Below are 12,395 nucleotides of genomic sequence, written 5' to 3'. Positions count from 1 at the left end.
ATGAGGAATTGATGATATCACACAAAGGAAATCTCTCATTTCCAGGAATTTAACTGGAAAAACTGAAAAAGGAAATAAGAGGGGCAAAGAGAGTGTATGAGAAAAGATTAGCGGGTAACATAAAAGGGAACCCTAATATTTTATAAGCATATAAAGAATAAAAGGGTAGTCAAAGGTAGGGTGGGTCCAATTAGGGACCAAAGAGGAAATCTTGTGGAGGAAGCGGTCATGGCAGTTACTGAATGAGTACTTTGGATCTGTCTTCACAAAAGAAGAGGATGCAGCCAATGCCACAGTATCGGAGGAGAGGGTAGATAAATTGGAAAAGAATAAACCGAGAGGAGGTACTAAAAAGGTTGTCAGTGCTCCAGGTAGATAAGGGACCCGGTCTGGATGGAATGCATCCTGGGTTACTGAGGGAAGTAAGGGTGGAAATAACGAAGGCTCTGGCCTTCAATTTTTTTAAAAAAGATTAAAATTCTTTCAATTCGTTCAATCCTCCTTTGGACACCGGGGCGGTGGCAGAGGACTAGTGGGTTGCAAATGTTACTCTCCTGTACAAAAAGGGACAGAAGGATAAACCCGGGAACTACAGGTCAGTCAGCCTAACATCAGTAGTGGGAAAACTTCTAGAGACTATAATCTGGGGCAAACTAATTTTTCACTTAGAAAAATATGGGTTAATAAAGGACAGTCAACACAGATTTGTTAAAGACAAATCATGTCTAACAAACCTGTTAAGAGTTTTTTGATGAAGTAACGGAGAGGGTGGATGAAGGCAGTGGAGTTGATGCAGTTTATATGGATTTTCAAAAGGGGTTTGATAAAGTGCCACATAAGAGACTTATAAATAAAACAGAAGCCCACGGTATTAAAGGGACAGAGGCAGCATGGATACAGAACAGGCTGGGAGACAGAAAGTGGAGAGTGGTGATGAACAGTTGTTTTTTTGACTGGAGGGAAGTGTGCAGTGGTGTTCCCCAGGGGTCGGTATTTCATGGACCACTGCTCTTTTCGCTCAAAATCCTCCTCCTCTACCGGCCCCCTAAAACCTCTCCCACCTTCATCTCCGATATTTCGACACTACTCACATCTCTCTGCCTCCGCTCTGATCGCCTCATCATCCTGGGCGACTTTAACCTGCACGTCATCCCCTCCTGCTCAATCTCCTCAGATTTCTCTTCCTTGCTCTCCTCGCTCAACCTCTCCCTCGACATCAATTCCCCCACTCACAGTCACGGCCACCCACTCGACTTGGTGATCACCCGGGGCCTCAGTGTCTCAGATGTCACTATCACCGACAAGGCCGTCTCCGACCACCACTTCATCTCCTTCACCACCTCCAACCCCTCCCCACCTCCAACAGACCCACCACCATCTTCTACCGCCCCTGGAAGAAGTTACCCCCACAATCTCTAAACGCTGCCTTGGGGTCCTCTGAACTCCTCTCCCTCTGGCCTTCAACCCTCACTGACCCTCACTTCCGCTCTCACCCTCCTCCACAACACCCTCTCCTCCAAACTTGACACTCTTGCCCCCATCACCTCCCGTACTGTCTCCTACTCTCGCTCCTCCCCCTGGTTCACCACCCACCTCCGCTCACTGAAGAGCCAGGTGCGGGCCGCTGAACGCACCTGCGTCAAATCTGGCCTAACGGTCCACCGACAAATCTGGCTGGACCTCCTCAAAATCTATCGCTCCACTCAAGCCTCGGCCAAATCGTCTTTCTACTCCAGGATAATCCTGGAGGCGAAGAACAACCCCAGGCTACTGTTTTCTACCACATCCCGACTCCTCCGTCCCCCCGCCACCCCGCGCAGGTCATCTCCTCCAACCTTCACTGCGAGGAGATGCTGGATTTCCTTGAATCCAAAATCAAGGGAATTCGCTCCGCAGTCACTTCCCCTCCAACATCCACCCACCCCCTCCCTCCCAAACTCCGACTCCTACCCATCCTCCCCTACACACTTTCGTACCCGTTTCCCCACCCTCTGTCACCAAACTCATCCTATCCCTGAAACCCACCACCTGCTCCCTTGACCCCATCCCCACTCCACTCCTTATCTCCCAGCTCCACCTCCTTGCCCCACATATCACAGACATCGTCAACCTGTCCCTCTCCTCTGGCTCTGTTCCCATTCCCTTAAAAACTGCCACCATCACTCCCACCTTGAAAAAACCCTCCCTTGATGCGTCGCAGCTATCAAGCTACCGGCCCATCTCCAACCTCCCCTTCCTGGCCAAGGTCCTGGAACAAGTTGTCGTCTCCCAGCTGCGCTCTTTCCTCTCCACCCATTCATTACTCGAACCCCTTCAGTCGGGTTTCCGTGCTGCCCATAGCACAGAAACTGCCCTGGTCAAGGTCACCAATGACATCCTGACCATCTGTGACCAGGGCTCCCTCTGCCTCCTCGACCTATCGGCAGCATTCGATACGGTCGACCACGCTATCCTCCTCCACCGCTTGTCCTCCCACCTCAACCTTCAAGGCCCTGTCCTTGAGTGGTTTAGGTCGTACCTCTCCCACCGTCTCCACTTTGTTTCCACAAACGGCTTCTCTCCAGCCCCGCACTGTCTTGTGCGGTGTCCCTCAGGGCTCTGTCCTCGGTCCCCTCCTCTTCACCCTCTATATGCTCCCCCTTGGTGACATCATCCGCAGACATGGGGTTAACTTCCACATGTATGCGGATGACACCCAACTCTACCTTTCCTCCTCTACCCTCAACTCCACGACCACCGATGTCCTGACAGCCTGCCTGTCCGACATCGAGTCCTGGACGAGAGACAACTTTCTTCAGCTCAACGTGCGTAAAACTGAGGCCCTCCTGATTGGCTCACGTCAGCGCCTCCGCACCTCACGCCTGACAGCATCAGCATCCAAGGCTGCCCTCTCCACCTCTCAAAGCCAGTCAGGAACCTCGGCGTTTTGTTCGACCCTGAGCTGTCCTTTCTCCCTCACATCCGCACCACAACTGGCACTGCCTTCCATCACCTCCGGAACATCGCCAGACTACGGCACTACCTCACCCCTCACGCTGCTGAAACTCTGGTCCACGCCTTTATCACCTCAAGGCTGGACTATGGGAACTCTCTCCTCGCCGGCCTTCCCGGCACCTCCCTCCACAAGCTGCAGGTCATTCAGAACTCTGAGGCTCGTGTACTGTCCCGCACCAGGCTTCGGGAACACATCACTCCCACCCTCGCTCGCCTCCACTGGCTCCCCATCCCCCAGAGGATCGATTTCAAGATCCTCATCCTCACCTACAAGGCCATTCACGGCCTTGCACCCTCCTACCTCTCCGACCTACTATCCCCCTACTTACCTGCCTGTACCCTCCATTCCTCTGGCTCCGGTCTGCTCCACATCCCCCGCCCCAACCGCCCTACCATCGGTGGCCGGGCCTTCAGCCTCTCAGCCCCGAGGCTCTGGAACTCTATCCCCCAGTGCCTTCGCCGCTTCCTCCCTTTCCTCCTTCAAGGCCGGTCTCAAGACCTTTCTCTTTGACCGTACCTTCAGCTCCCCTCTCGACTCTCTACCCCACCTCGCTCCCTCCCTCCCCTCCCCTCACCCTGACCATTTCCCCCCTCCTTGGGTCCTGACCCAACTGTACAGCGCCTTGGGACGTCCTCCTGACGTGAAAGGCGCTCTATAAATGGAATCTTGTTGTTGTATAAATGACCTGGATTTGGGTACAGGGAGTCCAATTTCCAAGTTTGCAGATGATACTAAGCTAGGAAAAGTAGTAAACAGTGAGGAGGACAGTAGCAGACTGCAAATGGACATAGACAGACTGGTAAAATGGGCAGACACGTGGCAGATGAAGTTTAATGTGGAGAAATGCGAAGTGATGCATTTTGGGAGGAAGAATGAGGAGAGGCAATATAAGCTGATAGTACAATCCTAAAGGGGGTGAAAGAACAGAGACCTGGGGTTCATATAAGTAAATCTCTGAAGGTGGCAGGACAGGTAGATAAAGCTGTTAAATAAGCATTAGGGATACTAGGCTTTATAAATAGGGGCATAGAATACAAAAGTCAGGAAGATATGATGAACCTTTATAAAACACTGGTTAGGCCTCAGCTAGAGATTCTGGGCTGGCCCACCACTTTAAGAAGGATGTCAAGGCATTGGAGAGGGTGCAAAGGAGATTTACCAGGATGGTACCAGGAATGAGGGACTTCAGTTATCAGAGAGGCCAGAGAAGCTGGGATTATTCTCCTTGGAGCAGAAAAGATTAAGGGGAAACTTAATAGAAGTTTTCAAAATTATGAGGGGATTCGATAGGATGAACAAGGAGAAACTATTTTCATTGGTAACCCGAGGACACCGATTTAAAATAGTTGTTAAAAGAGAAGCAGATAATTATTTGGGGAGGACAAGTTTTTGCAGGGCTTTGGGGCGAGAGTGGGATTGATTTGGATAGCTCTTTTCAAAGAGCCGGCACAGACACAATGGGCCGAATGGCCTCCTTCTGTGCTGTATAATTCTATGATTCTATCAAAAAAAACAAGGCCCATCTGATAATCATATCACTTGCACATTGGGATCATCGTGTTTGTGAGCAGATAATTTCTGAAATGTCATTCTTTAAAATAGCCTGCTGAGTTTGGTCATAGAATCTTTCAGACATTCAGTCCATCATGCTCATGCCAGTTCTTTGAAAGAGCTACCAAATAGTACCACTTCCCCCCCTCTTACCCTATGGCCCTGTATATTTTTCCTTTTTATGTACCTTTCCAATTCCCTTTTGAAAGTGATTATCAAATCTGCTTCCACAACCCTTTCAAGCAATGCTTTCCAGACCGTAACAACTCTCTGGGTAAAACAAATTCTCATCTCCCCTCTGGTTCTTTTGTCAATTATCTTAAATCTATGTCCTCTGGTTACCAACCAACCCGCCAGAGGAAACCGTTCCTCCCTATCTACTCTATCAAAACCACTCAGAATTGTGAATACCTCTATTAAATCTCCCCTCACTTTCTCTGGTTTTAATAATAATAATAATCCTTGCATTTGATATAGCGCTTTTCACATCTTCTAGATGTCTCAAATCGCTTCACAGAATTTGCTGTAAAGTGAATTGACTGGATATTTGTGGGCGAAAAGCGGCAACCAATTGCGCACAGCAGTGTCCCACAAACAGTCGTGGATTGAAAATGACCAATTTATTATTGTTTTGTTTTGGAGGGATTATTATTAGGCGTGTGGAGTAAGGAAACTTGCCCAAGGTTTCGCCCTACCTGGAATTGAACCCAGGTATCTCGCTTGCAAGGCAAGTGCTCCAACCACTGAGCTACAGTTCTTGTTGTTGGAATGATTCATTTCACAAGTACGTGTCCTGATCCAACTCTCCCGAGCTGAGACTTTGTACGGACTGGTGTAAGGCAGAGTTTGTTTGCAGCGAGAGCTGGCTGGCCACTGCTGTGGTATCTACCGGCTGGTTAGTGAACTGGCCATCCAAAAACTGTACAGCCTGCCCGGATCCCGACCCATTATCCACAGGCTCTCCCATTCCTTTCTTTTTCTCCTTTTTTTCTTTTGAGCTCTTTTCTTTTTTCTTCTTCGTAACTTTGTTGGGATCCAGAGAGGGAGATGCAGGAGGGGAGTTTATTACGATGGAGAGAGCCTACACCAAAGCTTCAGTTTTAAGTTTTTAGGAGTATAATTCCAGCCTCTCTAGTCTCTCCACATAACTGCAATCCCTCATCCTTGGTATAATTCTTGTAAATCTTTTCTACACTATCCCCAAGGCCCTGACATCATTCCTAAAGTGTGGTGCCCAGAATTCATTGCCTTACTTCATATAAAAGCCTCTGAAAGAAATAATTCACAATACATATTATCTGATACCATCATGTATTTCATTTAATATGCATCACAAGGGCTAATATATGATAAATAAGCAAATGTAATGATTATTTTATATATATGTTTAAAATTGCAAACAAATCTGAAGAGATGCAGTTTTTCTTATAATTTGAAGCATTTCGAAACATATTGAAAAATGCCTTTCAATATACAACATTGCTTCACTTATAGAGTGACATTTGTGACCTTAAAAGCCTGAAAATCTCCTTATACCAAGGAAGGTGCAAGGTGATTACTCTATGGATCACAAGAGCATCTGGGCTAACCTGCCAACATGGTAGTATTGCTTGAAGCATCGCCTGATGGCAGCAGTTTTGCTCCCTCAGTTGGTAGGTTGAAATTTTCTGCATCCCGACAATCATGCTTTTAACGTATTTCAACAAGGGAATCAACCTAGCATTGTCAATACTAATGTCAATACTATAAGGGCTTCAGCAGTGAAGGCTTATGCAAATCATCACAACACCAGAGCATTTTTTTTCCACATTCATGAGCAGTTTTTCCAACTATCTCAAAGAATTTGCAGAAAATCTGAAAATGTCCAAGATTTCAACAGAAACTGTAGTTTTGTGGACTGGAAGGAAAAATATTAATCCTGAAATATACTCACTGCCCAATACAAATGGAAATAGTATGAGGATATTCATATAATATCGATTTTGTTTTACAAAGAATGAATACGTGCAAGATAATTTTATCAAAAGTACTTTAGTGACTACTTGAGTACAAGATGACAAACGGGTCTCTTGCTACTGCTGTCAATTAGCACAAATGTGGCTAATAATGTATGTTTTTTTTACAATAAATACATCTTTTTTCACTCACCTGACAATTCACATTCATGCCTGCCTCCAGCAAAACCTCAACCACAGCTTTGTGCCCATTCCGTGCAGCAAGATGCAGTGGAGTATGTTTTTTGTTACTGCAACTCATCAAATTCGGATGTGCATTTATCAGCATCTTAACCACTTGCAGACGACCATAGAGCGCAGCCAGGTCAAGCGGAGTTTCAAACTTGTTGTTTCTAATTGTGGGATCAGTTATTTCTTCCAAAAGAACTCCAACCACATCTGAGTGTCCATATTGAGCTGCACAGTGCAGTGCTGTTTCATTCTCATTATTCTGTGGGAGAAGGATAATTGGTTATTACAAGATTATCATTCAAAGTGCATTCTCTAAATAGCAACAGTGCACTAGACAAGATGTATTTACTATTTCTGCAAAACATTTTTTAAAATGTGCAAGCATGAAGGAAGAAAATTAGAGCCACTTGTTTGACTTACAACCAAAACCTTTCATTAAAAAATCCATTTAAATTCCAGTTTCTTGTAGAGCAAGAAATTCATGTCCAATATTAATTTAGAATTTTCTCATGGACCTGCGGTAGTTTTTAAGCTTCAGAAATATCAATAACATTTTCCTGTAATTTATTTTAAAAAAAAACTGTTGCAGGGTTAGATTCTGCAGCATTTTTTCTCCAATATACATAAACAGACTTTCTGTTCTACGGAACGGACCTCAAATAAATTTAAAAAAAGTAATAATAAGTTCTCTCCTCTCTCATCCACCTCCGTGAAACCACATTTTCCTGGTTCCAATTCTATCTGATCCATCACCTCCACTTTGTCTCCTCCCACCCTTACATGGGCACCTATAAAGTACCTCTATTGTGAGGCCTGAAAAAAAGTATTTTAGAACTTGGCTCTATTCTCAGTCCCCTCCTTTTCTTCATCTGTATGTTCCCTTTTGGCATCATCATCCGCATACACAGGATTAACTTCCACATGTATACAGGTGACACCCAAATCTACTTTGCCACTTCTGCCTGTCCAGGGCAATTTATGTTCTGTCCACCTTTCTGTCAGATATCAACAACTGGATCAGCCTCAATTACATACAGCTCAACATCAATAAGATAGAAGCCATCCTTCTTGGCTCCTGCCATGTCTGCTAATGTCATACTCTGAACTACTAGCATCCCTCAAACATACCATCCAAATGCTTCCTTTCTCAATAATGCTTTTCTTCACTTTGCCACATTGCCTACTTCCAACCCCATTTCATACAAAATGCCACCAAAACCATTATTCACACTTGACTTCCCAAGAACATTCCTCGCTGGTCTCCTTAGTTCCACCATTCACAAGCTTGAGGTCACACAAAACTCGTTGCCTGCATCCTCACCCCTACCAACTCTGCAAGTCTGCATCACCTGTACATTCCTTAATGCTCTAGCACTTCCCTATCTCTCCAATCTTCTGTTCACCCACACCCCACTCGCCAAACTTGTGACCTACTCAGAATCTTGTACCCCTCACCTTCCAAACCACCTCCTACTCAGGCAAGTCACCCTGGTACACTAGGCACCTCCACTCCGTCAAGACACAGGTGTGTGCCACCAAACTGGTTCAAATTTAATTTAACGGTCTATCGGCAGATCTGACTGGACCACATCAAAACTTACCACTCCGCCCTCACCTCCGCTGAATCGCCCTTCTACTCCAAGATAATCTTGGAGGTCAAGGACAACCCCAGGCTCCTCCTCTCCACCACCAACTGGCTCCTCCACCCACCCTCTCATGCTTTTCCCACCTCTCCTCCAACTCCAATTGCGAGGAGATACTAGACTTCCCCGAGATAAAAATTGAGGGTATCAGCTCAACCGCCTCTGTCCTCCCAACTACTATCCACTCCCCACCTCCCCCACACACTCTGGTCCCTACCCATCCCTCCCTCCACATATTTCAGATTCAGGGAGAGATACAGGCAGAGAAAGATCATCATTGAATTTACCCAGGTTACTTTGCGTCAATTTATTTCTTCCCACTTTTCACCAGTTTTCTAACATGAAGATTTTTTTTGGAAGCTGAACGGGATTCAAAAAATTAATCCAGAACATTATTTTCAGGCAAATCAAGGCAACAGCAGAACAAAAGAGCACAGGTTTATGGTTATGAAGGGCAATTTCAGGACCAACAGCAGAAAATATTTCTTCACACAAATAAAATGGGCCTTCTTCATCCAAATCTCTCTTGTGATAATTTTGTGATTATCCGGACAAGGAAATATACATCAAGCATTAAAACATGGAAAAGCTCAAATACAACTGCAGTGTACTAATTCATCAACGTTTTAAATTATACAAGGTTGAACACAAAATTACAACATTAGTTTAATAATTTACATTGGGAGGCGAAAATATGATTTACTGAAGTTGACGTAGCAGGTACTTACTCTCTCCAGTTGTTACAAATATATATGTGCAAGATAAATGGGACTGCCAATGGTTATCTGCTGAATAAGGATTGCTGGAATTTCACAACTTGTGACCAGATGGTATATGTAAGGATTCAGTGCCAGCAAAGAATTGACCACCATGGAATCTACAGAAACCTCTGAACTGACTCAGCAGTTTGCACAGCGCAACTGTTCTATTCTTTGTTGGAATCTCAAGAATATTATTCATCAATAACAACAACTTCTTGCATGTACATAGCGCCTTGCACACATGCCTCAGAGCACTTAATCTTAGGTCAGAAAAGTGAACCACAATTTAGCCATTGATGCTGGCTCATATAACACACTTGAAAGTATGATCATCTTTAAAATATATAAATAGCCTGAAAATGCATTACAATTTATTTCTAGCAGAGCAACCTTCCAGTCTACTGTAGTTGAATCTTATGATTGGACCAAAATAAAGTTACCTTACAAAAACTGCTAACTAACATTTGTCTTGACATGAAAGGCACTGTACAAATGTAATTTGTTGTTGTTGTCTTGGTGATTTTTCATGCCCATCATGGTGATATTGGTGCTATTTCACTTTATGGCTGTTTCTGGAACAATGTTGTTTGCAAATTGGCTGCCTCTTTTACCTACAAATACAGGACTAGGCTTTGCAGTATATTCTATGAAGCATTTTGAGATGTCTTGGTAACATAAGGCACTAGATCAAATACAAGAATTATTTTCATTATTTTAATATTATTATCTGTGCTGGGAAATTGCAAATTTGCCCATTTTAAGAGTCAAGAGTCAGAATTTTCAAGAATTCTTAGGTCAGGTACAATATTATATTTAGAAATGTGCTTTGGTTCTGAGCTCAGGTGAGCTATGACAAATACCATACTAGCATTCTGCTTCTATTTCTCACACAAATAAAATCTGTCAACTTTCTGGCTAAGATTCCCAATTTAGTAATAGCCCCATGCTGAGGTTGAGATTTTGCAAACTCTATCAATGTGGGTTGATTTAATTAGAAGACCTTGGTGATAGTACTGCAAGCAAGGTAACTCTGCCATTTAGTTAAATAAATAAATAAAAATAAAAAAGTAACAGAGGGGAATTGTGCCTGGAGTATGACAATACTGTGCCTGGAATCATATTCCTTAGTACTAAGGACAGAGAAGACAAATAATATCATCAAGCTTTTACAGACTTGTGAACAGGACACAGGAGAAAACAGGTCGTCCTACTAGGTGAACCTTGTCATAATTCGAGTTGTCAGCCTGGCTCAATAGCAGTAATCTCAACTCGGAGTCAAAAGGTTGTGGGTCCAAGTCAGGACTGGGAATTACATAGTCGAAGCTGATACCGCAATGCAGTGTTTGTTGCATTGTCGGAGGTGCTGTTCTTCGGATGAGATATTAAACGGAGGTCCCATCTGCCTGTTCAGGTGGATGGTAAAAAATCCATGATACTATTCAAAAAGAGAGGGAAGTTTCGCTCTGTGACCTGGCCAACAATTCCCCCCCAAACAAAATTGTCCACTCAATCTACGGCTGTTTGTGGGACATTGTTGTGCGCGATTGACTGCAGCATTTCACCCACAAAATACACAATCAATCCACTTTACTGTATAGCCTCTGAAGCACTTTGAGACATCACAATGACATGGTAAGGTGTCATATCAAATGCATAGATTGTTATTATTAATTCTAGTCCAACACATCCAACCCTCAGTTGACTTTACTGCAATAATAATCTTTGCATTTGATATAGTGCCTTATCACATCTTTGAGACATCTCAAAGCGCTACACAGAATACACTGTCAAGTATAGTGACTGTGTATTTTGTGGGAAAAACACAGCAGCCAATTGCGCAGTGTCCCACAAACAGGCATGGATTGAGTGACTACGTTTTTTAAATACTTTACTAATTAGAAGTTATTGCTCCTTTGATCATTCCTCTCTTATAGGAGGGCCTTTTGATCACACCCCAAAAAAAACAAAATTGCACAATAGCCTTAACCAAAAAAAAAAGTTTTAGTTTAACAAAGAAGTTCTACCTCTGTACATCTGTTTTCGCCAGACTCTCCCCTCACATGCCCAAGCCCCCAGCTTTATGTTGGTGCTCCATTATTACCTAGGGCTGGTTACCAATTATCACAAAATTCAATCAAGCCAGATTGGAGTCCAGCTCTTGTAGCTCTCTTTACACGTAGGTTGATCACCAATAAAAGGCAGTGACAGGATTTTTAATCTGTGTAACATTCCTCCCCTAAATGGGTAGCTGGAGGTAACTGCAGCAGAAGCCTGACTGGCCATACCCTTGTGGGACAGGAAGTCAGCATTGGCAGTTTCCCATCCAGACCTGTGGTGCATGGTAAAGCTGAAGGGCTGGAGAGACAAATACCACCTGGTCAGCTGAGCAGTGGTATTCTTCATGGTATGTAACCATTTTAGGAGTCCTGTAGCACATTGGTTAGATCACTTGCAATGCAAGTGAGAGGACCTGGGTTCAATTCCTGGGCAGAGCAAAACATTAGGCACACACCTCTGTTCACCTAGCAGTAAGAAGGAACTGGTTATTAGTTGAATGGTGGATTGATTTTTTATTAATCTGTTAAAATAAATTTTGAAGTAACAATTTGATCACTCAATCAACAACTATTTGTGGGAACTGCTCTGTGCAATTGGCTGCTGAGATTTGCCACAAAAGATAGTCAATTCACTTTACAGTATATTCTGTGAAGTGCTTTAAGATGTCTTGAAGACATGATGAGATGTTATATCAAATGCAAGTATTATTATTATTTAAGGGCACATGATCTATCACCAAGACAAAGCTGATCATGCTAGGTAGTAGCATATCCCTGGTGGGAGCACAAACCCTGGTCAATAAGGTTCTGGAAGGCAGCCGGAGCTCTATGGAGTCCAAAGGGCATTGTATTGATGTGGTATAGTCCAAACGGGATGGCAGATTTTTTCTCAATACGTTTGTCAAGTCCAGTGTCTAAATAGCTTTGGTGGACCTCAATTGGTCCAACAACTCATCCATTCGGGGCATTGAATTTTGAAATTGCATTCACTTTCTGAAAGTCAATACAAAATCGGATAGTTCCATCTGGTTTGTGCACCGCGAGAATTGGGCTACATCACTCACTTTTGGATTCCTCGATGATTCCCAGCTCCAGCATGCCTTGCAGCTCGTTCCTCACCATGTCCCTCCTTGCCTCCAGGATCCCAAAAGGACGGGACTTGACTATTATGTTTGGTTCAGTGTCCACCACCACCAGGTCAG

At 44.1% G+C, this 12,395-nt stretch overlaps 1 protein-coding gene across 10 annotated transcripts in view; it reads right to left on the bottom strand.

The window, feature by feature from the left end:
• Window positions 1-12,395, bottom strand: part of anks1b (ankyrin repeat and sterile alpha motif domain containing 1B) — a 455,240-nt gene that overhangs the window by 267,369 nt on the left and 175,476 nt on the right. For all 10 annotated transcript variants that reach the window (XM_007907724.2, XM_007907725.2, XM_007907728.2 and 7 more), the window contains one exon: window positions 6,695-6,991. In XM_007907724.2, coding sequence (XP_007905915.1) covers window positions 6,695-6,991 — 297 coding nt within the window. The remainder of the gene's footprint in view (window positions 1-6,694; window positions 6,992-12,395) is intronic.

The sequence above is a fragment of the Callorhinchus milii genome, unplaced genomic scaffold (genome assembly GCF_018977255.1).
Source record: "Callorhinchus milii isolate IMCB2004 unplaced genomic scaffold, IMCB_Cmil_1.0 Scaffold5, whole genome shotgun sequence".
NCBI classification, from domain to species: Eukaryota; Metazoa; Chordata; class Chondrichthyes; order Chimaeriformes; family Callorhinchidae; genus Callorhinchus; species Callorhinchus milii.
This window is presented reverse-complemented; position numbering and strand designations above follow the sequence as displayed.